General features: G+C 32.1%; 1 protein-coding gene across 2 annotated transcripts in view; it reads right to left on the reverse strand.

The window, feature by feature from the left end:
* The window catches only part of LOC143045201 (zinc phosphodiesterase ELAC protein 2-like), a 32,512-nt gene extending 7,295 nt beyond the window's left edge, over positions 1-25,217 (reverse strand). The window contains exons 1-15 of one of the 2 annotated variants that reach the window (XM_076217550.1): positions 24,910-25,217; positions 19,091-19,138; positions 18,477-18,550; positions 17,859-17,923; positions 17,396-17,462; positions 15,398-15,508; positions 14,890-14,975; positions 14,495-14,553; positions 13,665-13,725; positions 12,421-12,472; positions 10,047-10,168; positions 6,557-6,591; positions 4,422-4,643; positions 1,522-1,646; positions 736-826 (exon numbers count right to left, since the gene is read on the reverse strand). In XM_076217550.1, coding sequence (XP_076073665.1) covers positions 736-826; positions 1,522-1,646; positions 4,422-4,643; positions 6,557-6,591; positions 10,047-10,168; positions 12,421-12,472; positions 13,665-13,725; positions 14,495-14,553; positions 14,890-14,975; positions 15,398-15,508; positions 17,396-17,462; positions 17,859-17,923; positions 18,477-18,550; positions 19,091-19,138; positions 24,910-25,187 — 1,496 coding nt within the window. In that variant the 5' untranslated portion in view covers positions 25,188-25,217. Of the gene's footprint in view, positions 1-735; positions 827-1,521; positions 1,647-4,421; positions 4,644-6,556; positions 6,592-10,011; positions 10,169-12,420; positions 12,473-13,664; positions 13,726-14,494; positions 14,554-14,889; positions 14,976-15,397; positions 15,509-17,395; positions 17,463-17,858; positions 17,924-18,476; positions 18,551-19,090; positions 19,139-24,909 lie in introns of both variants that reach the window. The other variant, XM_076217548.1, reaches the window with a different exon arrangement.
* Between the last annotated feature and the right edge of the window lie 950 nt (positions 25,218-26,167).

Raw genomic sequence — 26,167 nt, forward strand, 5'->3', positions numbered from 1 at the left:
AAACTATTATCATAAATGCATGCATAGGTGGTACAGGAACACAAAGTGGTAAAATATAGCCAATAGGAATCAAGTCTGTAAAATGTAGGTCACGGTTTGGTCAAAAATCCATCAAAAGGGACATTTAAGCAGACCTGACTTGACAATAATAATTCCCCAGCAAGACACTTAAGTCCCATATACTCCCAGTTAGCATTAATGGACTGCTGTAACTATAGGGTAATATTAAATGACAAAGAAACAGTCTGGTCAATGTTCACCTCTCAAGGTTGTTTTAAAATCAGAAACAGACTGAAAATGACCATTTTTCAATGGGGGTGGGTCCAAACCCACGAGAAAATACCTCAGGTCAATTGGGTCAGTTCATTCATAAAACCAAAATTGGAATCTTGTGTATTGAATGACTGCATAAAATTAACTAGTACGAAAGATTTCAATTTTAAATTGAAATTCATTTGTAGGCTAAATCAAAATCCCCTGACCTCTAACATTGTAAATGTTTTGCTTTCCAAATCTAAAAACCTTTAAGACTACCTTTGAATTCCTTTGAACTGTATTTCATATAAACATTTCTCCTTTGCAAGCTTGAAGGCAGTTTTGAAACAATCTCAATGTTTATAGTCTATACCGTGACTTTTGAATGTTATCTCTTCTTTCCAATGATCATTTGAGGCTTACTGTTTCATATTGACTATACCAAGTTTCCCTTTTTAATACAATACATACAAAACTTACTCAATATTAATAATAAAACTTGTGACATTACGAAATTTCCCTGGAAACCCAGAGCCTGTTCCTAAAAATGCAACCTCTGGATACTGAGATTCTGAAAATAAATTAATCATTTATTAGCATTATTCATTATAAAAGACTAGATCCAAAAATATCACTTACTCTATAACAATGTATAATATATAATCATATATATTATATTTGTATACTTTCTGTAAAAATGCTTTATGATTATTCAATTTCTTTTTAGCATTTTTTAACCCTTTTGCCGATGAGTACTGGTTTACCAGGATTCACGCTTCAGACAGCTGACGATGAGTCCCGTTTTACCAGGATCGGTCACATTTTTTATATTTTCCGCTCAAAACAGTGCAAACCCGAGTAATCTTTCTTTGTTGAATACCCGGATGAAGATGTAAACATGGCGCTTCCGTTTGTTGAAAACCGTGTCAAAATCAGAGGAAATTTACAGAATTTACGAGAATTTGAAATGAAGGAACATTTTTTTTGAAAGAATATGGAAGAATTGAAGCCAAACTAGTAAACTTTTTTTACATAAAATGTTTTTTATGTACAAAACACTTGGAATGGACATCGTTCAGTGAAAATAATTTGTACCGCCGCATTAAATTTTTTAAAAATTTTGCCGTTTTTTCGGCTAAAAAATTACAATTTGGAGTCAAATAGCAGAATTTTGATAATTTCACCTAGATAATGAAAGGGTTAATAAAGGACAGCAAACTTTATGTACCTAATCATATGAAATTTATTTCTACATATAATACTTACTGTTATTTTCTAATTGTTTAGTCGACATTAATGATTTGTAGTCTGTAACAGTCTTCATAAATTGCTCATCATTAGACAGTTTAGTGAACATTTTACTTCCAATATCATCTGGTATACAAAGTTCACTACAATAGGAGTATACAGTTATAAACTATAAATGTAATATGATAGAAACATAAAAAACAAGAATGTGTCCAAAGTACACCGATGCCCCACTCGCACTCATCATTTTCCATGTTTAATGTTAAAAAATCTAATTTGGCATTAAAATTAGAAAGATCATACCTTAAGCCCCAGTCCCACTAAACCAAGATCGCACCACGCTCACCGCGATCTAAAATAAATTTAGATCGTGGTGAGGTCGCGGTATGAGCGGCATGAAAATGTAAATTTTCGTTGCTTTCACGATGCTACTACGTCCTCTCTACGCTTCTACAAAGATCCCGCTACGATTATACCACGTTCTCACCGCGCTTATTCTGCGACCTCACTACGCTTATCAAGATCTTTCTACGCTCTTCACGTTCTCACTACGACCATACCATGAGTTATCCGATTGCAACACGATCTTACTGCGATTATTACACGTTCTTACCATGATTATACTACGTTCATAGCGCGATCTTACTACGTTCACAGCAATAACGTCAACATCGTGTTCCATATCAATACAGTTCAATTCCTTCTATTTCTGATTAAATCGTAGATTTCTCGGAAACAATACAGTCATGCCACCAAAATCTACCAGAACACGTGGGCATGGTGGTAGGAGTTGATGTAGAGGCAGAGGGAGCAAAGTAACGAATCCTGATCAAGCAGAGATGTCGGACCGACCAATCCAACCTAAATTACAACCTATTGCTGGTCCATGAAGCTCAATGACGATATTTTAGTGAATGATAGCAGAGATGACATAGATGTATCAATATATATAGGAAGATGTGGTATGAGTACCAATGAGACAACTCTCCATCCAAGTAACAATTTATAAAAGTAAACCATTATAGGCCAAGGTACGGCCTTCAACACGGAGCCTTGGCTCACATCAATCAGCACTTTATAAAGGACCCAAAATATTACTAGTGTTAAACCATTTAAACGGGAAAACCAACGGTCTAATCTATATAAAAACGAGAAGCATGGTTGAGCCGTTAGAGCAAATGGATAATTACATTCAAACAAACAAAATCTAGGGAGCTTTTTTTATATATTTTATGTGAAAATGACAATGAGAATGATGGTCGTAGTGTGAACGTAGTCAGGTCGTAAGAAGCGCGTGATGAGGACGGAAAGGGCGTGCTAGAATCGTACTATGGTCTTGAACAGCGTGGTGTAAACGTGGTATAGTCGTAGTGGAAGCGTAGTTGGGTCGCAGTGAGAACGTGATGGTCGTAGTGAGGTCGTGATAACGTCGCTGTGCGATCGTAGCGCAGTCTCTCGAATAGAATCACGCTTTCGCTACGCTCTCGCTACGATTGTACAGCGACCTTTGCGATCTTACTATGATCTTAGTGCGCTCTCACTACGCTTCTACTACGACCTGATTTCGCCACGACCGCACCACGATTGTTTTGAACATGTTCAAAGTTGGCCACGCTCTTCACGATCTTGAAGACCTCACCACGACCGTGATACGACCTTACTGCGATCTACACGATCGCACTACGATCATCAAAATTTGCATTTTTTTCACAGATCGTAGTGCGATCGTGGCCTAGTGGGACTAGGGTTTAAGGGAACATGTGTACCGGTACTAAGTTTCAGTTGATTGGACTTCAACTTCATCAAAAACTACCTTGACCAAAAACTTTAACCTGAAACTTGCACTTTCATTTTCTATGTTCAGTGGACCTTGAAATTGGGGTCTAAAGTCTAATTTCGCTTTGAAATTAGAAAGATCATATCTTAAGCAACATGTGTACTAGTGTACTAAGTTTCAAGTCGATTGGACTTCAGCTTCGTCAAAAACTACCTTGACCAAAAACTTTAACCAGAAGCGGGACGAACAGACAGACAAACGAACAGACAAACCAAAAGACGGATGGACGCACAGACCAGAAAACATAATCCCCCTCTACTATCGTAGGTGGGGCATAAAAATAATTTAACCAAGAAATTACACCAAGAAAAGAGAAAACAGGGATAAAATTTGTTAATCGTAAATAAAGAAAGACAAATTGTAACAAATAAATCCTTATATGACAATTTTGGGGCATGCTCATTGATTTTCTTGAGGAAAAGCCACATTTTCTTTAAAAATAAAAATGACTTTCGAAAACAAACTGAAAAATATAGGAATTCCTTGTGGAAATACAAACAAACGTACCACATATGCAAATATGGAGACCATTGATACAGTATAAAATACTAAGAAGTTGTATTGCAAAGGAAATAAAACCTGTTTTTTTCCTGTTGAATGAACCCCACAGAGAACAATAGCTATTCTAATGCAACAACGTTTGGAATGTTCATTTTGATTGGATAACGTCATTTCTTTACATGGTATCAATTAGCAATTGATGCAATGGGATGTACACTCAAGCGAAGATGGCATATGACAGATTTTAAATACATGTTTTAACGTTGTTTTCTGTCAGTGTCATTTGAATGGAGATAACAATATTGTATTTTAAGCTCCGATGGCATCAATTGGGGATTTGATGGTCGCAAATACCCGTTTACTGTCTTCGCTAATGCGTCGCCAGTAACCTTAATTTAGGACAATCAAATCCCCAATTGATGCCGTCAGTGCTTAAAATACAATACAGTTATCTCCTACCTATATTTATTCAAAGGGACAGACCAATTTTCAAAAAGTTAAATGCTCAGATAAACACCAACTGATTTTGGGTAAAGGTTTTAATTACTTTCCAATATAAGTAGACAACTACAAAACTTACTCAGATATTCCAAGTTTAGGTCTGTATGAGTATCTCATGAAAGGTTTAGCCATTATATAATTTTCCATTTGATAATTGTCCATCTGCTGCTTTCCCATATGAATTCTGGGAAATATATCTGAATGGACCATGTTCAGTATGCTCTGAAGCTGTATCATACCTTCTGATGTCATATTGCTTGTTTTCTCATGCAAAAACATGTGTACTGTGGAGCTGGGAAATCTGATATAAAAGAAGAAAATTCAGGGTTTTTTTAAACAGACCCAAATTTCATTTTGACTTTGACAAATCTCCATTTTACATTGCTCATGGACAATTTCCTATTAACATTGGAAAACCAATTTATTGTATACATAGGAATTATTTCAAGAGCCCCCAAATTTCTAGATCCGCCAGTGACAGGCATGTTTCGTATAACTTTCAGTGTCAACAAATTTTGTTTGTTATTTAAACTTTTATTCAAAACTTTTCACTAAAAGTATGTCAGTTATATGTGCTTTAATTCTAGAAATTGTTGTAAGATTAATATTAAACCTTTTCTGTCTAAATTTTTCTTAATTGACCTACACTACTGATATTGTAAATGTCACATCATGGACAGGGTTTGGCAAAATACTGAAGCCCTAGCAACAGACAGGAGAATTTCAATCATTCAACACACATGTAGTTAATAAAAAAAAAAATTATCTTTTTTCTTCAAATAAATTGCTGTATGTGACTAAAAATTAATGATCTTCCCTTTTTCCCCATTTATTTATTATTCAGATTTAAACCATTACTTTAGACTAAACATTGTTTTGCAATGTGTAAAATAGAAACACAATCTAATATCATAATTAATATACCTCTGTATAAACTGTTGATACTGTGGGTTATTGACCTAGTTACCTCTGTATAAACTGTTGATACTGTGGATTATTGACCTAGTTACCTTTGTATAAACTGTTGATACTGAGGATTATTGACCTAGTTACCTCTGTATAAACTGTTGATACTGTGGGTTATTGACCTAGTTACCTCTGTATAAACTGTTGATACTGTGGATTATTGACCTAGTTACCTCTGTATAAACTGTTGATACTGTGAATTATTGACCTAGTTACCTCTGTATCAACTGTTGATACTGTGGATTATTGACCTAGTTACCTCTGTATAAACTGTTGATACTGAGGATTATTGAACTAGTTACCTTTGTATAAACTGTTGATACTGTGGATTACTGACCTAGTTACCTCTGTATCAACTGTTGATACTGTGGATTATTGACCTAGTTACCTTTGTATAAACTGTTGATACTGTGGGTTATTGACCTAGTTACCTCTGTATCAACTGTTGATACTGTGGATTATTGACCTAGTTACCTCTGTATAAACTGTTGATACTGTGGATTATTGACCTAGTTACCTCTGTATAAACTGTTGATACTGTGGATTACTGACCTAGTTACCTCTGTATCAACTGTTGATACTGTGGATTACTGACCTAGTTACCTCTGTATCAACTGTTGATACTGTGGATTACTGACCTAGTTACCTCTGTATAAACTGTTGATACTGAGGATTACTGACCTAGTTACCTTTGTATAAACTGTTGATACTGTGGATTATTGACCTAGTTATCTTTGTATCAACTGTTGATACTGTGGATTATTGACCTAGTTACCTTTGTATCAACTGTTGATACTGTGGATTACTGACCTAGTTACCTTTGTATCAACTGTTGATACTGTGGATTATTGACCTAGTTACCTTTGTATCAACTGTTGATACTGTGGATTATTGACCTAGTTACCTTTGTATCAACTGTTGATACTGAGGATTATTGACCTAGTTACCTTTGTATAAACTGTTGATACTGTGGATTATTGACCTAGTTACCTTTGTATAAACTGTTGATACTGTGGATTACTGACCTAGTTACCTTTGTATAAACTGTTGATACTGTGGATTATTGACCTAGTTACCTTTGTATAAACTGTTGATACTGTGGATTATTGACCTAGTTACCTTTGTATAAACTGTTGATACTGTGGATTATTGACCTAGTTACCTTTGTATAAACTGTTGATACTGTGGATTATTGACCTAGTTACCTTTGTATAAACTGTTGATATTGTGGATTATTGACCTAGTTACCTTTGTATAAACTGTTGATACTGAGGATTATTGACCTAGTAGTTACCTTTGTATAAACCGTTGATACTGAGGATTATTGACCTAGTTACCTTTGTATAAACTATTGATACTGAAGATTATTGACCTAGTTACCTTTGTATAAACTGTTGATACTGAAGATTATTGACCTAGTTACCTTTGTATAAACTGTTGATACTGAAGATTATTGACCTAGTTACCTTTGTATCAACTGTTGATACTGTGGATTATTGAACTAGTTATCTTTGTATAAACTGTTGATACTGTGGATTATTGACCTAGTTACCTTTGTATAAACTGTTGATACTGTGGATTATTGACCTAGTTACCTTTGTATCAACTGTTGATACTGTGGATTATTGACCTAGTTACCTTTGTATAAACTGTTGATACTGTGGATTATTGACCTAGTTACCTTTGTATAAACTGTTGATACTGTGGATTATTGACCTAGTTACCTTTGTATAAACAGTTGATACTGTGGATTATTGACCTAGTTACCTTTGTATAAACTGATGATACTGAGGATTATTGACCTAGTAGTTACCTTTGTATAAACCGTTGATACTGAGGCTTATTGACCTAGTTACCTTTGTATAAACTGTTGATACTGAAGATTATTGACCTAGTTACCTTTGTATAAACTGTTGATACTGAGGATTATTGACCTAGTTACCTTTGTATAAACTGTTGATACTGTGGATTATTGACCTAGTTACCTCTGTATAAACTGTTGATACTGTGGATTATTGACCTAGTTACCTCTGTATAAACTGTTGATACTGTGGATTATTGACCTAGTTATCTCTGTATAAACTGTTGATACTGTGAATTATTGACCTAGTTACCTTTGTATAAACTGTTGATACTGAGGATTATTGACCTAGTTACCTTTGTATCAACTGTTGATACTGTGGATTACTGACCTAGTTACCTTTGTATAAACTGTTGATACTGTGGATTATTGACCTAGTTACCTTTGTATCAAATGTTGATACTGTGGATTACTGACCTAGTTACCTTTGTATCAACTGTTGATACTGTGGATTACTGACCTAGTTACCTTTGTATCAACTGTTGATACTGTGGATTATTGACCTAGTTATCTTTGTATCAACTGTTGATACTGAGGATTATTGACCTAGTTACCTTTGTATAAACTGTTGATACTGTGGATTATTGACCTAGTTACCTTTGTATAAACTGTTGATACTGTGTATTATTGACCTAGTTACCTTTGTATAAACTGTTGATACTGTGGATTACTGACCTAGTTACCTTTGTATCAACTGTTGATACTGTGGATTACTGACCTAGTTACCTTTGTATCAACTGTTGATACTGTGGATTATTGACCTAGTTACCTTTGTATCAACTGTTGATACTGTGGATTATTGACCTAGTTATCTTTGTATCAACTGTTGATACTGAGGATTATTGACCTAGTTACCTTTGTATAAACTGTTGATACTGTGGATTATTGACCTAGTTACCTTTGTATCAACTGTTGATACTGTTGATTACTGACCTAGTTACCTTTGTATAAACTGTTGATACTGTGGATTATTGACCTAGTTACCTTTGTATAAACTGTTGATACTGTGGATTATTGACCTAGTTACCTTTGTATAAACTGTTGATACTGAGGATTATTGACCTAGTAGTTACCTTTGTATAAACCGTTGATACTGAGGATTATTGACCTAGTTACCTTTGTATAAACTATTGATACTGAAGATTATTGACCTAGTTACCTTTGTATAAACTGTTGATACTGAAGATTATTGACCTAGTTACCTTTGTATAAACTGTTGATACTGAAGATTATTGACCTAGTTACCTTTGTATCAACTGTTGATACTGTGGATTATTGAACTAGTTATCTTTGTATCAACTGTTGATACTGTGGATTATTGACCTAGTTACCTTTGTATAAACTGTTGATACTGTGGATTATTGACCTAGTTACCTTTGTATCAACTGTTGATACTGTGGATTATTGACCTAGTTACCTTTGTATAAACTGTTGATACTGTGGATTATTGACCTAATTACCTTTGTATAAACTGTTGATACTGTGGATTATTGACCTAGTTACCTTTGTATAAACAGTTGATACTGTGGATTATTGACCTAGTTACCTTTGTATAAACTGATGATACTGAGGATTATTGACCTAGTAGTTACCTTTGTATAAACCGTTGATACTGAGGATTATTGACCTAGTTACCTTTGTATAAACTGTTGATACTGAAGATTATTGACCTAGTTACCTTTGTATAAACTGTTGATACTGAGGATTATTGACCTAGTTACCTTTGTATAAACTGTTGATACTGTGGATTATTGACCTAGTTACCTCTGTATAAACTGTTGATACTGTGGATTATTGACCTAGTTACCTCTGTATAAACTGTTGATACTGTGGATTATTGACCTAGTTATCTCTGTATAAACTGTTGATACTGTGAATTATTGACCTAGTTACCTTTGTATAAACTGTTGATACTGAAGATTATTGACCTAGTTACCTTTGCATCAACTGTTGATACTGTGGATTACTGACCTAGTTACCTTTGTATAAACTGTTGATACTGTGGATTATTGACCTAGTTACCTTTGTATCAAATGTTGATACTGTGGATTACTGACCTAGTTACCTTTGTATCAACTGTTGATACTGTGGATTATTGACCTAGTTACCTTTGTATCAACTGTTGATACTGTGGATTATTGACCTAGTTATCTTTGTATCAACTGTTGATACTGAGGATTATTGACCTAGTTACCTTTGTATAAACTGTTGATACTGTGGATTATTGACCTAGTTACCTTTGTATAAACTGTTGATACTGTGTATTATTGACCTAGTTACCTTTGTATAAACTGTTGATACTGTGGATTACTGACCTAGTTACCTTTGTATAAACTGTTGATACTGTGGATTATTGACCTAGTTACCTTTGTATAAACTGATGATACTGAGGATTATTGACCTAGTAGTTACCTTTGTATAAACCGTTGATACTGAGGATTATTAACCTAGTTACCATTGTATAAACTGTTGATACTGAAGATTATTGACCTAGTTACCTTTGTATCAACTGTTGATACTGTGGATTATTGACCTAGTTATCTTTGTATAAATTGTTGATACTGTGGATTATTGACCTAGTTACCTTTGTATAAACTGTTGATACTGTGGATTATTGACCTAGTTACCTTTGTATCAACTGTTGATACTGTGGATTATTGACCTAGTTACCTTTGTATAAACTGTTGATACTGTGGATTATTGACCTAGTTACCTTTGTATAAACTGTTGATACTGTGGATTATTGACCTAGTTACCTTTGTATAAATTGTTGATACTGTGAATTTTTGACCTAGTTACCTTTGTATAAACTGTTGATACTGTGGATAATTGACCTAGTTACCTTTGTATAAACTGTTGATACTGTGGATTATTGACCATGTTATATGAGGACATATGTACTACTAATTCGGCTGAGTCATCATAGTCACCTTGACATTCTGATAACTTCTCTGATCTTAATAAACTATATAAATAGTCCTCACTTGGACATTCTACAACTGTAAAGAAAATATAAATAATGAAATTTTTATGAGTCTATTTCTAATGTTGCATTACAATTCCTTGATTCTCTTTTTCTGGTATAACAAGGATTCAGATGTTAATAACTGATCATTATTTTAAGAAAATTTATAATTTCTATTTGCTGCAGGACATACAACAAAAACATGTCTCAGGTGAAGAGTTGTCTCATTGGAAATCATATCACAGCTTCTTTTTGTGTATAAGATTGTAAGGAGGGATTATTCCTAGATTATACTGCAATCAGCTATTTTACTATACAGATAAAGCTATACGTATAAACGTTAGCTTTATACGTCAATGACCTCAACTCACCTATAAGCCCCGCCTACTTACAACGTCATGTCACAACCATGACAACGTGTAGTAACAATGGTCAAACTTTTATGAATTTAAACCTGTTATGTCTTCAAATTGGTAATTTATATACCATGTTTATCAAATGTTATTAATTAAATTCATTTTCCCTTTCTAATTCCTTAAATTGTCAATGCTTACCGCCTAGACTACGCTCATAGGGAAATACTCCAAAATGGTACCCCAAGGGGGAAATTACAAACACTTTTTTTTTAATAATATTTGTTTCATATTTTTATTATTTTTTTATTTTTTTTATCGATTTCAGTATAAAAACAATATACGTATAGTGTCTTGAAATATGAAATTTATTTGTATTCGGCACGAAACGGGAAAATGCTCGGTAGAACCTCGCATTTTCCCGTTTCTAAGCCTCATACAAATATATTTCAAGACACTATATGTATATTGTCTAATTACACTGCTTAAGCTTATAGTAATTGGATGTAAAATACGTAGTTCTGCTTCACATATAGTGTGTTGTCATCATTAGTAATCTGGTACCAATATCATAAAATGCTGTATTTGGCTGAATTCTGGTAAACTCTAAAAATCCACTACCGAATTTTGTTAGTACCCTGCTTTCTTTGATTTCATAATCCATGATCAATTCATGAAGTTTCATGAAAAAGCATGGTTTTAACAAAATGTATCATGTCCTAATTCTTGATCATGCTATTTCATGTAACATGATCATGAAATACCTTGAAAAACCAAGTGTACATAAAATAAACTTGTGAGCAGTTTGATCATTTAGTCATGAAAAACCATGTACAAAAACTTAAAATTGAGAATGGAAATGGGGAATGTGCCAAAGAGACAACAACCCGACCATAGAGCAGACAACAGCAGAAGGTCACCAACAAGTCTTCAATGCAATGAGAAATTCCCGCACCCGGAGGTGTCCTTCAGCTTGCCCCTAAACAAATATATACTAGTTCAGTGATAATGAACGCCATACTAAACTCCAAATTGTACACAAGAAACTAAAAGTTAAAATAATACAAGACTAACAAGGCCAGAGGCTCCTGACTTTGGACAGGCGCAAAAATGCAGCGGGGTTAAACATGTTTGTGAGATCTCAACCCTCCTTATACCTCTAGCCAATGCAGAAAAGTAAACGCATAACAATAAGCACATTAAAATCCCGTGTCATGCCAACAACTGGTTTATTAATGATAAATGTGTGTAGTTCCGATGCAAAGACCCTATAAGTGAATCAATATTAACGCCAAAATATGCAATCTTTAATGACCTGACAACAGTAACTATATCCCTTCTTAATAAGTCTATTTAAAGGTTTTGTTAGCTTCTGAGGTGAATACTGACATTTTTGTGCGTTATAAGGAATATTTCCATAAAATATTGGATGTGAAATACCTGAACGTATAAGAAGTCTGCATGTTGAGCTATATTTAGGAATGATGTCCTTATACCGATGATAAAATTTAGTAAGTGTTTGTGCACTTTAAATAATTATTTTCAGGGTTGCTTGATTAACATGATTAAGAGACTGATGGGAATTATTTTCTGTAGAAAAAAAAGAAATTATATTCTAATGGCTATTTTCAGTACATTACATTTGTACCAGGTCCAAATAATTATGACTTCATGAAAGGCTGTAACATTTTTTTTTTTTTGGGGGGGGGTGTAATTTCCGTCATCAGATCTGCTTTTGTAATGATTGCTTTTGTGCTATTTATTCTTTCTGTACAAACATAATACTCAATTGAAAAAAGTATATAACATTAAAATTCCTGATAGCACCTGAAATGCATTTTTTATATGGTCTTAAAATTAATTTGCCATTCATGTCTTTGACTGAAATATGTTTAAACCTCCTCAAATACAACAGAAATATTAGAAATTTTACCAATAATAGGTCTTGCAATATCTTTTTCTGTTAGCACATCATCAGGATAAATCTGAAAAAATATAATATGGTATCAGTTTATCTTTTAATCATACACATACAGTGATATTGTTTGCCTTAAATTACTGGAGAATAAAGGCTTTTCCCCTGGAGAAGAATCCCAATTTGAAAAAAAATGGCTTAAAATTATTCCAAAAAAATACAACTTTTTTCCCAAACAGTGCAGTCTTAGTAGTAATTGTGCATGAATACAATCTGAAAAACGCTAACAAGTTCAATCTGAACAAATAAAATTGAGAATGGAAATGGGGAATGTGCCAAAGAGACAACAACCCGACCATAGAGCAGACAACAGCAGAAGGTCACCAACAGGTGAAAGCTCATTTAAACATTTTTCATGCCTAAAATTACTATATGTGCAGATTTGAGGGTCTATTTATGCATCATCACTGACAATAAGGGGTCTTATTTCAAATGAAGGTTTACCTCTTGAAAGGAGGTCTGCAAATTGAAGCTCCAGTCAAATTCATGGTTTTAAAAAAAGCCAACAATATCACTGGACATACAATGAGTACTGGTTGGGGACAATGTATATACAAGTACCAGTCACCATCACCAGACATTTGATGAAATATAGAAACAGACTTTATATTTGTAGTTTTTGTATTTTTATCCATATGCTTAGTTCAGCCTTTTTCAACTTCGTTCTTATGTTGTACTCTTACACCACTGTCCTAGATTAGGGGTAGGTTGGGATCCCGCTAACATGTTAAACCCCGCCAGATTCTCTATGTATGTGCCTGTCCCAAGTCAGGAGCCTGTGATTCAGTGGTTGTTGTTTGTTTATGTGTTATATATTTGTTTTTCGTTCATTTTTTGTACATAAATATGCCCGATAGTTTTCTTGTTTGAATTGTTTTACATTGCCATTTTGGGGCCTTTTATAGCTGACTATGCAATATGGGTTTTGCTCATTGTTGAAGGCTGTACGGTGACCTATAGTTGTTCATTTCTGTGTCATTTTGGTCTCTTGTGGAGAGTTGTCTCAGTGACAATCATACAACATCTTCTTTTTTATATTTATTGCTATTGGCTAAAGAACAAACACTTTTATTTCATATTTAGACAAGGAAATAAACAGCATTTTTTTTCATCAAAATCAAATTCAAGGCTCCTCTTTGACACAGAGTAACTTGAATTGTTGAGATCTTATTACACTGGAAATTTTGTAATTTTTGACATACTATTCTTCCATCAGATAGAGTAGCATTCTCTCCATTACGTAACTGTTTTACCATGGAAACACTACAAGCAAAACAATTGTAACATATTAGATTAGAAATTCCCCAAAGTTATAAATGCTATAATGTACAAGAACTTTGAATAACAATTTTGATAGCAAAATTTTACAGATTTTGATTTCATTTGACCTTTTTATGAAGGATTAGAATTATCAACAACAATGTAGTTTTTATTGTCTGACAACTTTTTTTCAGAGGAATGACGTCACAAATACAAGATAACCAACTTATTTTCAAAGAAAATGAAATATTGCTTTTTTTATTGTATTCAAATCTAGACTGTTATCTCATTTACAAATTAAAAAAAAAAATTACCACAATTTTGTTGTTGTATCTTCATAAAGGTTGTCTTACAAAATATAAACGGAGAATGTGTCCATGGAACACAGATTCCAAATAACATTATAAAAGGACATAACTCAATAACTGTAAAGGTGACACAACCTAAATTTTAAATTACTCCTTGTTTTTTGTGGTGATAAGCATTGTGTATAAGTTTCATAACCATTGATAACATTTGGTTGAGACAACGTGTAGTTCCAGAACGCGGAAAATAATTTTGGAAGGGACAGACAGAGGGACAAGGTAAACACTCTTAAAATGCCTTTTCCGTTGGGGAGGGGGCATAGAAACATTTTTTTTTAGATATCATTCTAATAAATCAAAAAGTATGACATTCATTTTGATAAAAGAAAGTATGTCTTTACCTATTTAAAAGTCAATATTGCCTTCAATAATATCTAGGGAATTAAAAAAACCTAACTTGTACTTACTCATTTATACCTAAGTCTATACACTTCTGATAATTTACCACTTGATTTTTAGGATTGGGCTGAAATAATACAAATTAGGTCATATTTTCTGAATAATGCCATTTTAAATTGTGGAAACAGAAAAGTTTACAATTAATTGCCTTTAAAAACATTTCCTAAAAAAAAGAAGAATATCTTACACAAAACAATTAATTCATTATTAATGTGATTATTTATTCAATACAAAATAAAATTATTCTTATCATTCTTTATCTTAAATAAAATCCATAAAACTTTTATGTCTATTGGTTTATGACTAGAGTATGTTCAGTAAAAAATATTCTTATTTCCTTTCTTTCTACTGAAAAAATTATTTCAATAAAATGAGAAATTTTGTTTAAATTTGTTCTACATACCTTGATAATATAGGCATAAGTACAATCTGGGTCTGATAATGGTGTATAAAATGATAGAAGCTGTTGTGATAATGGACTAGAAGATTCTGAAATAAAATGAATAATAAATATGAATTGCACCACATCTTCAATATAGCATAGATAAAACTTGGTAACATATATATGAAGAAGCTGTGATGATAAAACTGCTAAGGAAATGTACTCATAGTTGTTTATTTCAAGCAAAATTTGCTTGCAACTAGAACAGATTAAATTGTATCTGAATATTGAAAAATAATCTATGTTACTTTTGAAACCATTTATCTTCTTTAAAACAATCCATTTCGAATTAGCTTTTTCCAATCCATATTATTGTAGTAATTAAATAGGGAATGTATGCATGGGACACATAGGATGCCCTCACTTGCATATAAAGTTATAAAGGGACATAACTCAAGAACAGTAAAATTGACACTACACAAATTTGGGGACGTACACATTATTTATTATAATTATCAGTAATTTATACCTTGGTCTTTTGGGGGATTATACAGATCTTCTTTCTTCTCTGGTAATAATGGAACATAGTCAATACTTAAATCAGGATTGGAAAAACCTGTCATTGCTTTTGATTGTCTTCCTGTTAAAGTATATTATACATGTCAAAAGCTAACTTAAAATTTAAACAGATTTATTCGGAAAGGATATATTATAGTTATGATACTGTTGTCAAGTCATAAAAGATTGCATATTTTGATATTAATATTGATTCACTCATAGGGTCTTTGCATCGAAAAAACAAACACATTTATTCCAAAACCAGTTGTTGGTATGATACAGGTTATGTTCTTCTCCTATATTTTGTGATAGTATGTATGATACTAAACCACTAACAGTAGGGAATGTTCTTGATTTTCATATGATGATTAAATACATGTAATTACATGTAGCAAAGAATCAAATCATATTTGTTCCTTTTTGAATAGCAGTACTTAAATATTGTTTCAATGCCTTCTTTAAACATTTGGCTACATATTACTTTAATCATGTTAATAGTGTGGTCAAATATAAATTTTTCTCTTTCAGAAACATGAATTTGTCTGTTATTTCAAAATCCAAACTCTTTTTGTCATATAAATGTGACCACAGAGAAACTAAACCAAATGCAAATCAAAAAAATTAAACTGAATTAATTTTTGGTAACCTTTGACAGGGTTCATTTTTTCAAAACGTCTAATTTTTAAATTAAAAAGCTCTGAATATATCTAGAAATGGTTTGGGTGCAGCCATATGATAAGAAGTCTTGAAAGTCTTATAGAAATTGGTCAACTTCCAAAGAATAACTATTGGTTTGAATTCTTATAACAGTGACTTGACTGTTAGTGTTGCTCTCCACCAATTGCAACTCATTCAAAATTTTGACCAAATTGCAATTTGTTTTATAAAATCAAATTGTTCAACTGGTCAGAAATTTGAACCAACTGCTGTAGAAAACCACAGCCAAGTCATGAAAGTGCAAGGTGATAAAATAAAACATACTTACAATCCTATAAGACTTTAACTCCACTTTAATGATGTTGTGACAAAATCAGTTTGTATAGTTATATTATATTCATTTCTATGATGAAGGGGAACTGTTTATTTTGAATTGCTATTAAATTGTCCAAACTAAGCTTTCATATAGTTTTTCTTTCTAAAAGTATTCTATATTTATAAGAATCAGACATTATGTGAATTAAAACATTTCATATTCAGTAAAATATGTGTAAAATTGCAATATATGTTTGTAGGAAGTTTCCATGGGGGAGATAATAACTTTTCTTTCAAAAAGTCTTTATTCAAAAGAATAATATTTTAGGTTATCTCCCCTGAAAACTTATCAATAGCATATTGTTATTTCACACATATTTTACTGAATATATGATGTTTTATTTTAAATGATATCTGATTCTTATAAATATAGAATACTTTTAGAAAGAAAAACTATATGAAAGCTTAGTTTGGACAATTTTATAGCAATTCAAAATAAACAGTTCCTCTTCAGCATGGAAATGACTATAATATAACTATACAAACTGATAAACTCATTTTGTCACAACATCATTAAAGTGGAGTTAAAATCTTATAGGATTGTAAGTATATTTTATTTTATCACCTTGCACTTTCACAATTTGACTGAACAATTTGTTCAAAATTCTGACCAGTTGAACAATTTGGGTTAATAAAACAAATTGCAATTTGGTCAAAATTTTGAATGAGTTGCAGTTGGTGGAGAGCAACACTAACAGTCAAGTCACTGTAAAGGAAAGTACATGTAAAGGTTGCCTGGCTATTGGCACTTAGTATAAATGCTTTCTAGCCATCTACTGATCCAGTGATAAAATATGCTAGGTAATATCTGCCTAATAACATTCTCTATATATACCTTGATAATATGAAATTATATCAAGTATGAGCGAAAAAACAATCCAGGAAATTTACCATTGAATCTGTAAGACCACTTTATAAAAAGAATCAATATATTTACCAATATCCAATTTTGTTTTGATGTCATCGTAAAGCATCATATAGGCTTTTCTTTGCACTACTGATTCCTTCAAATATAAACAAAAATTAATGAAGTTCAAAATTTAATGATAACTTGAATAACAGGATCATGACTTTGGACAGGCAGACATAAAATGTGGTGCAGTTAAACATGTTTGTGAGAGCTCAACTTAAACCCTCCCCTAACATGAGAAAATGGTGCAACAGCACAATATATGAACGAACTATATACTCGGTTGAAAAAAAATCATTAGGTTGAAAGTATAATTTGACACTAAGCACACCAAAAAAATATAGATAGACAAAATAAATAAGTACCAATCCAAAACTATACAAGCAACAATTTCTACTAATCATGCTAATCTTTCTTTTGCTTTATTGACATATTTTTAATTTATACGAAATATTAAGTAATTTTTACTAATTATAAATATCATACTTACAATTCCAACAGGTCCATGTACAGTAACCTTCCCAACACCTGCTACTGCTAAACCTAGAGACATTCCTGAATACAAGTCATCAATTAAATTAATTCATATCTGAGAATATGGAGAATGACTACATACATGTAACAAGGATGTTTCTAGCTGAACTTTCAGATGAAGAACCCAAATCATTGATTAAGAAATGTGATATGTTTGCAACTGATACAACTATCCGAAAGAGACCAAAGTTCAAGGATGTAAACAACTTTAGGGGACCGATGTGGCCTTAATCAATGAGCAAAGCCAATACCTTGTACAAGCAGTTAGCTTTAAATGAACCCCATTAGAACAAAATATGAAACCACCAATAAGAAAGAACCAATGCAAAATCCTGATTGATTCTTAAAACATTTAATAGGTAAATATACTTTTAACATTTAAATTTTATAAAAACACTCACACATAGGCTTTGATTTAAATTTTTATTCATAAGTACAAAAAATGTGACCCCAAAAAAGTGAGTTTGAAGAGTTGTTGGATGTGAACAAAAGATAGTCATAACAACATGAAAATTACATATTCAATTTGGTACTGATTAAATTTCAATGTTTATCTTCAAATGAATTAACATACCATATAATCCTCCAAGATTGTCCCAAGACTTATGAGTGATGAAAACATTTTCTATTCTAGCAAACTTCTTGAAGCTACAAAATACGTAGAAAAAAACAGAATTTTTTTTTAATGCAGCATAAACATGATAAAGATTGGGAAATAATATTTTAAGCATTTAACCACATATTACACAGAAGTGATGAAGTGCATTTAGTGTTTTTTTTATTATGATTTTCGCACTTCATATTAAGTCCATTACTTCAAGATGATAAGTCTATGAAGTTGATGTATGTACATGTACGTAACATGTGAGCAATAGAAAAAGAAAGTTATTTTGTCAAAATGTCCTATTAGTATTTAAACCTTGACATCCTAAAAATAAGAGTCAATAGTCATGATATTTATAATACAGACAAGGGAAACCCACTGGACATCATGACTGTGTAATGAAAGCTTATAGTTAGAGGTGAATTTTCTTCTTTCACTTTTTTATGTTATCTGTACATATGTTGTTAAGACGAGATGAAAACAATATAGTTGTTTATTTAAATACATGTATGGAAAAAAAATCTGCAATCAACATGATTAAAGAACTTACCATTTAAAATGGAAAAAATTAAAGATTTTCTTACCAAACATTCTTTATTCTCTGGGTTCCTTCTCCACAATTAAATACAAAACTGAAATAGATAATTATTACATGTATTAATACAAATGCAATTCTGTATAATCAAATTACTCACTAAATAAATCAAATTTACAGTGTTAGACTCACGCGCTCTGTCCTTTTGTCTGTCCAATTAAAAGAACGATATGTTAATGCATGGTGTCTTTCTGTATGTTTGGAATCAAGACTATATACAACATGAAAATTATAACCAGAATATTGAAAAATACAGATACATTGAAGCTCTATGTATATTCATCTATCAGGAGAATGATAATTCTAAACAGTTTAAGGTTAAATGGTTGATGATAATAGATACAGTACTTCCTGCGACATTGTCTTAAGGATGTTGACCATAAAATTTATGTAGTTGTTATGTTCAGTGCATCTCCTAAGGACATGGTGATTGATTGATTTTTGGTGCTTTAACGCCACTGTTAAGCACCTATATTGAGTTTTTTCTTGGCTGCAAGTTTTTGTTGGTGGATGAAGCCGGTATGCCCTGGATATACTTACTATTTAAGTAAGGCCTTACTCAACACCTGCTATATCAAATTCATATAGCCCGTTAGAAGATGGTATGTAGACAGCAATATCTCAATATCAATAAGGGTATGGTTGGGGGAACCACACAAATTTCTGGAATCAAGTAAAATAAAACTGTAAGGCCACACCAATTCAATTTCTTGTTCTACGGATTTTTGGACTCCAAAAATTGGGGCGAGCGAGCAATTTGAAAATTTTTATAAAAAAATATTTAATTTCCAAATTTTTGAGGCGAGGCTTAAAAAGTAAAGGCGAGCGATTATAATTTTTTTTTGTAAACATAAAATAGTAGGTTTTTACTATATTAAAACTTGATTTATCACTTGTACTTTGACATTTCTTTAATTTATGAAGTATTTTTTCCCTGTTCAACAAGAAATAAGGGCCATTTCAAAAACAATGAGGATTTTTACTTTTTGTGGTATATTTTTATATTAGTTAAGTTTAGAATTATAACACAGGTGTTATAAAATGCAGGATAGTCAGGGCTAGCTTGCTGCCAAGTTTCATGAAGATATCTCAAACCACTTCAGAGAAATGTTTTAAAAACAGGCCATTTTTGTCAGGAGTGACATTTAAAAAATTAGAAATTTTCAAAGTAGTATTGAAAAAAGTGGATCGTTTTTATGCTAAACTGAAATATTTCTGGTAGTTGCTACATTATTAGTCTTAAATATTTTTGTAATTTTGTCCAATAAAATTTTAAAATAAGTAAACACTGACCTTTATTGTGAAGGTATGTACAAAAAATAAAGTCTTTCAAAAAATGACACTTAAAATTAAAGCTTCCTTGTAACCATGTTTTAAAGTCCAATAATGTCAGTATGTGAAATAAGTTTGTATTGGTATATTAGCACTATAATTAAGGGTATGTTGGTGCCCTAAATCACATATTTTATTGTTTTAATGGACACCAAAGAGAGGCACCCAAAAATGTCAGGAGTGTGACAACTGTCTTTAAACATCTACCAAAGAACACATAGGACTTAAATATTTTCTTCTTCTTTATTTTTCAGAAGTGGCTATTCCAAAGAGAAGAAAAAAATTTATTACAACTGTGATATGTTTATATCATAGATGTGGGAGTGCATTATATATGTCAGGAGTGTGACGCTTTTTTTAAGGCATTTTCTGTCAATTCATAATTTCACAAGGACAAGTTCCACAAGTTTCTTTGTGTTAGAAATGTTAAAACCAAGTTATATTCCTATCATTTACCTCTTAAATGTGTGATTTATCATAATTGTTTTGGCACAATAAGTTTTAATTAGTCATTTTTCTATTTTTTGTGCACAGTAATGCAAATTTATCAAAGGAAATAAGTGTGTACAACTATAATGTCATATAGGAAAGTGAGGAAATGAATTTTGTACAAAATAGAACAATTATTTTGATTTAAAATGGTATATTTGAAGATGTTTCAAGGATTAACCATTCAGATGTAATTCGTCACACTCCTGACATGAATTAAACAATTTAAGAAAAATATGAAAATTAGCTTTATTTTTAGGACAGATAATTGAAAGACAGCTAGTAAAATGAAGAAACTTTTGGTAAAACTTCCATTCCTTAAAACATCTACTAGATTTGCTGAAATAAGCAGGGCAAAATTCTCTAGAAGAAATCAATCAAAGAAAGAGACTTCGAAAGAGAGAACCCGCAAATACTGGCTGAATCTGAAATTAAAAGATGATCAGAGGAAGTTGGACCATCTTTATCAAAATAAAAACCTATGAAATTATGAATTGACAGAAAATGCCTTAAAAAAAGCGTCACACTCCTGACATATATAATGCACTCCCACATCTATGATATAAACATATCACAGTTGTAATAATTTTTTTTCTTCTCTTTGGAATAGCCACTTCTGAAAAATAAAGAAGAAGAAAACATTTAAGTCCTATCTGTTCTTTGGTAGATGTTTAAAGACAGTTGTCACACTCCTGACATTTTTGGGTGCCTCTCTGTATTTTTTTTAAATGGCCCTAAAAAGAAAGTCCTGTTCTATGGCAAAAGATATCAGTAATTGAAATCAATGATATAGCAATGTGTTAAGTGAATTTTTGTGAAAGTTTAAAGCATTTTTCAATCTTTGTAGCATATGTCAGGAGTGTGACAAAATACTGAAAATAGAAGGTTTTTTCTACATACAATTACATAAAAACGGTACAATGAAATGACATTTTTTTTTGCAAATGATCACAAAAACTCAGGGCTTTCAAAGTTTACTATTTTAACTGAAATATATTAAGATTCTTTTTATTGGTAAAAACTTCAATCACTAGTTATTATTATTTTTTTCAAATTAAGCTATTCAATTTGATTGTTATTATATGATTAAGCAGAAAAGATGGAATTTTGGTTTTAAAATTTTTCTTTTTCTATTGACTTTCATTTGGAAAATGTTTGAGCAATGTTTTTTTAACTGTTTTATTACCAAACTTGTTTATAAGTAGTATGGTTTCTGTTCAATTTTTTGAGATGTATGTTATTAAAATTTAAGATTATTCAATGTGTCTGTTTCATTCTGCCTGAAACTTTGGAATAATAAAATTTAAAGTATCGGTAATAGGGTAAGACAAAAAGAAATACAAAATATTGAGTTTGAAATTGGACCCCCCATGTCACACTTTTGCCTCATTTTTTTTAAAATGGCCCATAATTGAATAATTAAATCTGGTCTTTGTATGTGTGACTGACAATGTGACAACTATCTATTCAAGTCATAATCAGGTTCAGAACAACCCCTTAATGCTATAAATATCCCTTTTATCAGGGGTCAATATAAGTTATAATAAATTTTTTTGTTAAAACACTTTTAAGTACAAAAGGGCTCATATTTTCCACAAGAACTATAATATCTATATGGTATTAAATGGTCAAATCATATCCAAGAATTTTGTAATATTCCTGGACTTTAACCATGTTAAAACATAAATTTTACTTTTAATAACAGTTTAATATTATTCAAAATAAGTGGACCCCTCTTTTAGAAAGTTGTTTAAAGTATAATGTATTTCTACTCTTTTTGAGTAATTCTTAGCTTTCAAAGGGTTTGTATAGTAGCACTATACAAATCCTTAGTATTTCATTTCTTTTCTACAACAGTAAATGACCCCTTGTCTGAGGGAGGGTAGTTCCAAACCTGACTATAACAAAAATAGGTCGAAGTACGGCCTTTCACTCAGGGCTTGATCCAGACCAAACAGCAAGCTATAAGGGACCCAAAAATTATTAGTGTACACAGTTCGAACATGAAAACCAATGACCTAATTTATATTTCCAAACGGGAAAATACCAATGAACCACATCAACAAACGATAACTGCTGAACGACACGCCCCTGAATCAATCAGGACAGTTGCACAAACCTGCAGCGGGTATGGCGGTCAGCATGCAATATAATTGCATTTGAAGGCAAATCCTTCAGAAGTTCTTTGTACTTTATTTTAACAACGAACATGTTTTGATAGGGATATAAGTCAGGGGGAAAGAAACCAATGTTTTTGTTCTGTACAGGTATTTCCGCTGTTATATATATATTTCTATCGGAGCACTCCCGTCGAACAAGGAATTAAATTGGTGTGGCCTAAAATAAAGGAATTTATGAAAATTGTGTGTGGGTAGGACAATGTAGGATGTCACTGTAAATATGACATCAGATGTCGAATGCTGGAAAGTCACAGCTCAGACATAAACATGTCGATTTTTGTTTTGTTTGACACCTGTCTGATAGTTCACGAGGACTTGTGCTATCTATATCTAATTGAACATGCTTACTAAACACAGATGTTTTACCTCATTAAGTGTGGTTCCAGGTGGTTGCATTATAAGGTTAATTAACATGATCTCCGATTTTTTAGACTCTCATTCATATTTTTCTTTAGAAGACAAAGCATTGTCTTTCAACTTCGTCATTATTTGATTTAGATGCATGACCTTTTTATAAATATGCGTGGGTCTTGAAGATCACCAAATTTGATAACTTTAATATTCACTTGTAGGAGTCGATATTTGCAACTTTTTGATTCTGGTCAATTTTTTCTTGCTTAACAATATTTAACTTATTAAAGTCATATTTTGTCTTGCATTACAGGGAGACAAATCTTAAAACTTACAAATTTAGACCTCTATCAGTCAAAAGCAGATTCAGACTTATTCTGGTCCAAATAATTATGCCGTCTAGAAAGACTATTTTTGGATTTTGCTGTTTTGCTTCCTACAACTGAGGGAAGGCGTCCAAAAAAAATTATCAAAAAGCCGTACTAAAACGGCATAATTACTTGGACTAGACTTATTCATGTCTGAGCTCTGACTGCTGGAGTGAGAAACAGGGATGCTCATTTATACATGCACAAAAATGTATAAAATTAGATTAAAATTGATCTATTGCCATATTGCTATTATCATGATTATCGGTCAACAAAACCAGAGACATGTATTTATATGTCTCTGACAAAACTGAAAAAAAAATCAACCACCACCATGACCACTGGCACAGCATACATGTATCCGGTATCGGGACCGTTTGCCCTAATAACATGTTCGCCCTAGGTCCGTTCGCTCTGAGTTCATTCGCCCAGAGTCTGTTCGCCCTACTATAAAAATATTAATATTCAGGGCATTGAAGTTGAATAAACTTATTCAGATATTTCTATGGTATATATATCATGTATATTCTTGAAATTTATGGAAATCATTAATTGTTCAATTACAAAATAATTCGGATAACTGATTATTGTGAAACTTGTCTTTTGATGGATTAATAATAAAAACAAACGTTTTATTTTGATAAAATATTCAGCTTGAAATTAATAAAACTAATCATGTACGAACTGTAAATTATGAAACGGATTTACAAGTTCATTTATTTATACTGCATACTTTCGTGATTGACTGATTACAATTATTTTGTTAACAAATATCAATAAAGATAAATACATTGTATTCCAGTATTCAACTCTGCAAATCAAAGGGGAAAATGATAAATTGATTACGGCAATATAAATATTCTGTCAATTTTTCAACAAACTTTAACATAATTTGTTCAAACACTTAAAATAATGCGACTAGACAACAATTAGAAAAAAATAATAATCAGGGCGAATGGACCCTGGGCGAACAGGTATCAGGGCGAACAGGTACTAGGGCGAACATGAATCAGGGCGAACGGACCCGGATTCCATGTATCCTGTCTGGTGTAATCACTATCGATATATCTTTTATCATATCTTTTTACCTCCCATTTGTTGTGACTAAAATAACTGATTTTGGAGTGCCTGGGCCACCACTGGATATCACACATAACTCAACAAAATTACTGAAACTTGATGTCCTCACGACATTCTCATTCTTGCTTTTCTGCAAACTTTCTGTCGATTTTCCCTCTGGCTTAAATTCGCGTTTACCCGTATGCCTCTTAAATTTAGCTTTGAATCTTTTAATTACTTTATTTGTTTGTGGTTTTAATATAAAAGCGAGTAAACCTCTTTGTACAATAACATTTCTGCAAAGCATGATGAAAGATGGAAGAGCCCTCAAAATTGAGGGAACGGGACGATCATTTGGGTATATTATTTACATTCCATTTCCTACCAGATAACGTCCTTTAGCTAGGAGCACCTCTAAGTGAATATATCGATTAAATTGACTTTTAATTGTACTATCGTGTTGGTTTTAATATACAGATTACTGTAACATCTCATATTCAGCATTTGATATTAAAATTTTGTAATTAATTTATCATATAAGCTATGTTAGAATATAAAAGAAATGACTAAAAAAGTGACAACTGTTAGTTATCATGTATATTACTGTAGTGCTTCTTCAAGGCCGTAACTACCATTGAGGCAAGTGAGGCAATTCTAAAATTTCGACACTGATTTTTTTATGGTAATTAAATACAAAATATAAAAGTCATTTGTTGTTCTGTCTCAACCTTAATTCCTTTTAAATTATGTTCTTCGATATAACTCAGCATCTCAACGGGTGACGTGTCTCGATTACATTAACCTAGTAACGATAATCATCATGGATCGCTGGTAAAACAGGCTTTTCAGAAAAAGGAAAAGCGATACTGAAGGTATAAGAAAGAAGAAGGAAGAAATAGTTCTAGTAAACTAATGGTGTTTGTAATCACAACAGGAAGTTTAGAGTCTGAGTACTAAATATAACTTCATTGGAACTAATCCAAAAACTATAAATTGACTGACAAATCAAATTCTGGGAATTGCAAGGGGGCATATTCTCCGTTTTACCAAATTTAATTTACTCGTTCTCTTTACAGATAAACAAAATATACATAATATGAAACATGCATGCATTAGTTTTTTTTGCCCCATTTATGGGTATTATGTTTTCTGGTCTGTGCGTCCGTACGTCCGTCCGTCCGTTCGTCCCGTTTCAGGTTAAAGTTTTGGTTAAAGTTTTTTGTCGAGGTAGTTTTTGATGAAGTTGAAGTCTGATCAACTTGAAACTTGGTAAACATGTTACCTATG

This window comes from Mytilus galloprovincialis, chromosome 9, assembly GCF_965363235.1.
Source record: "Mytilus galloprovincialis chromosome 9, xbMytGall1.hap1.1, whole genome shotgun sequence".
Classification (NCBI taxonomy): domain Eukaryota; kingdom Metazoa; phylum Mollusca; class Bivalvia; order Mytilida; family Mytilidae; genus Mytilus; species Mytilus galloprovincialis.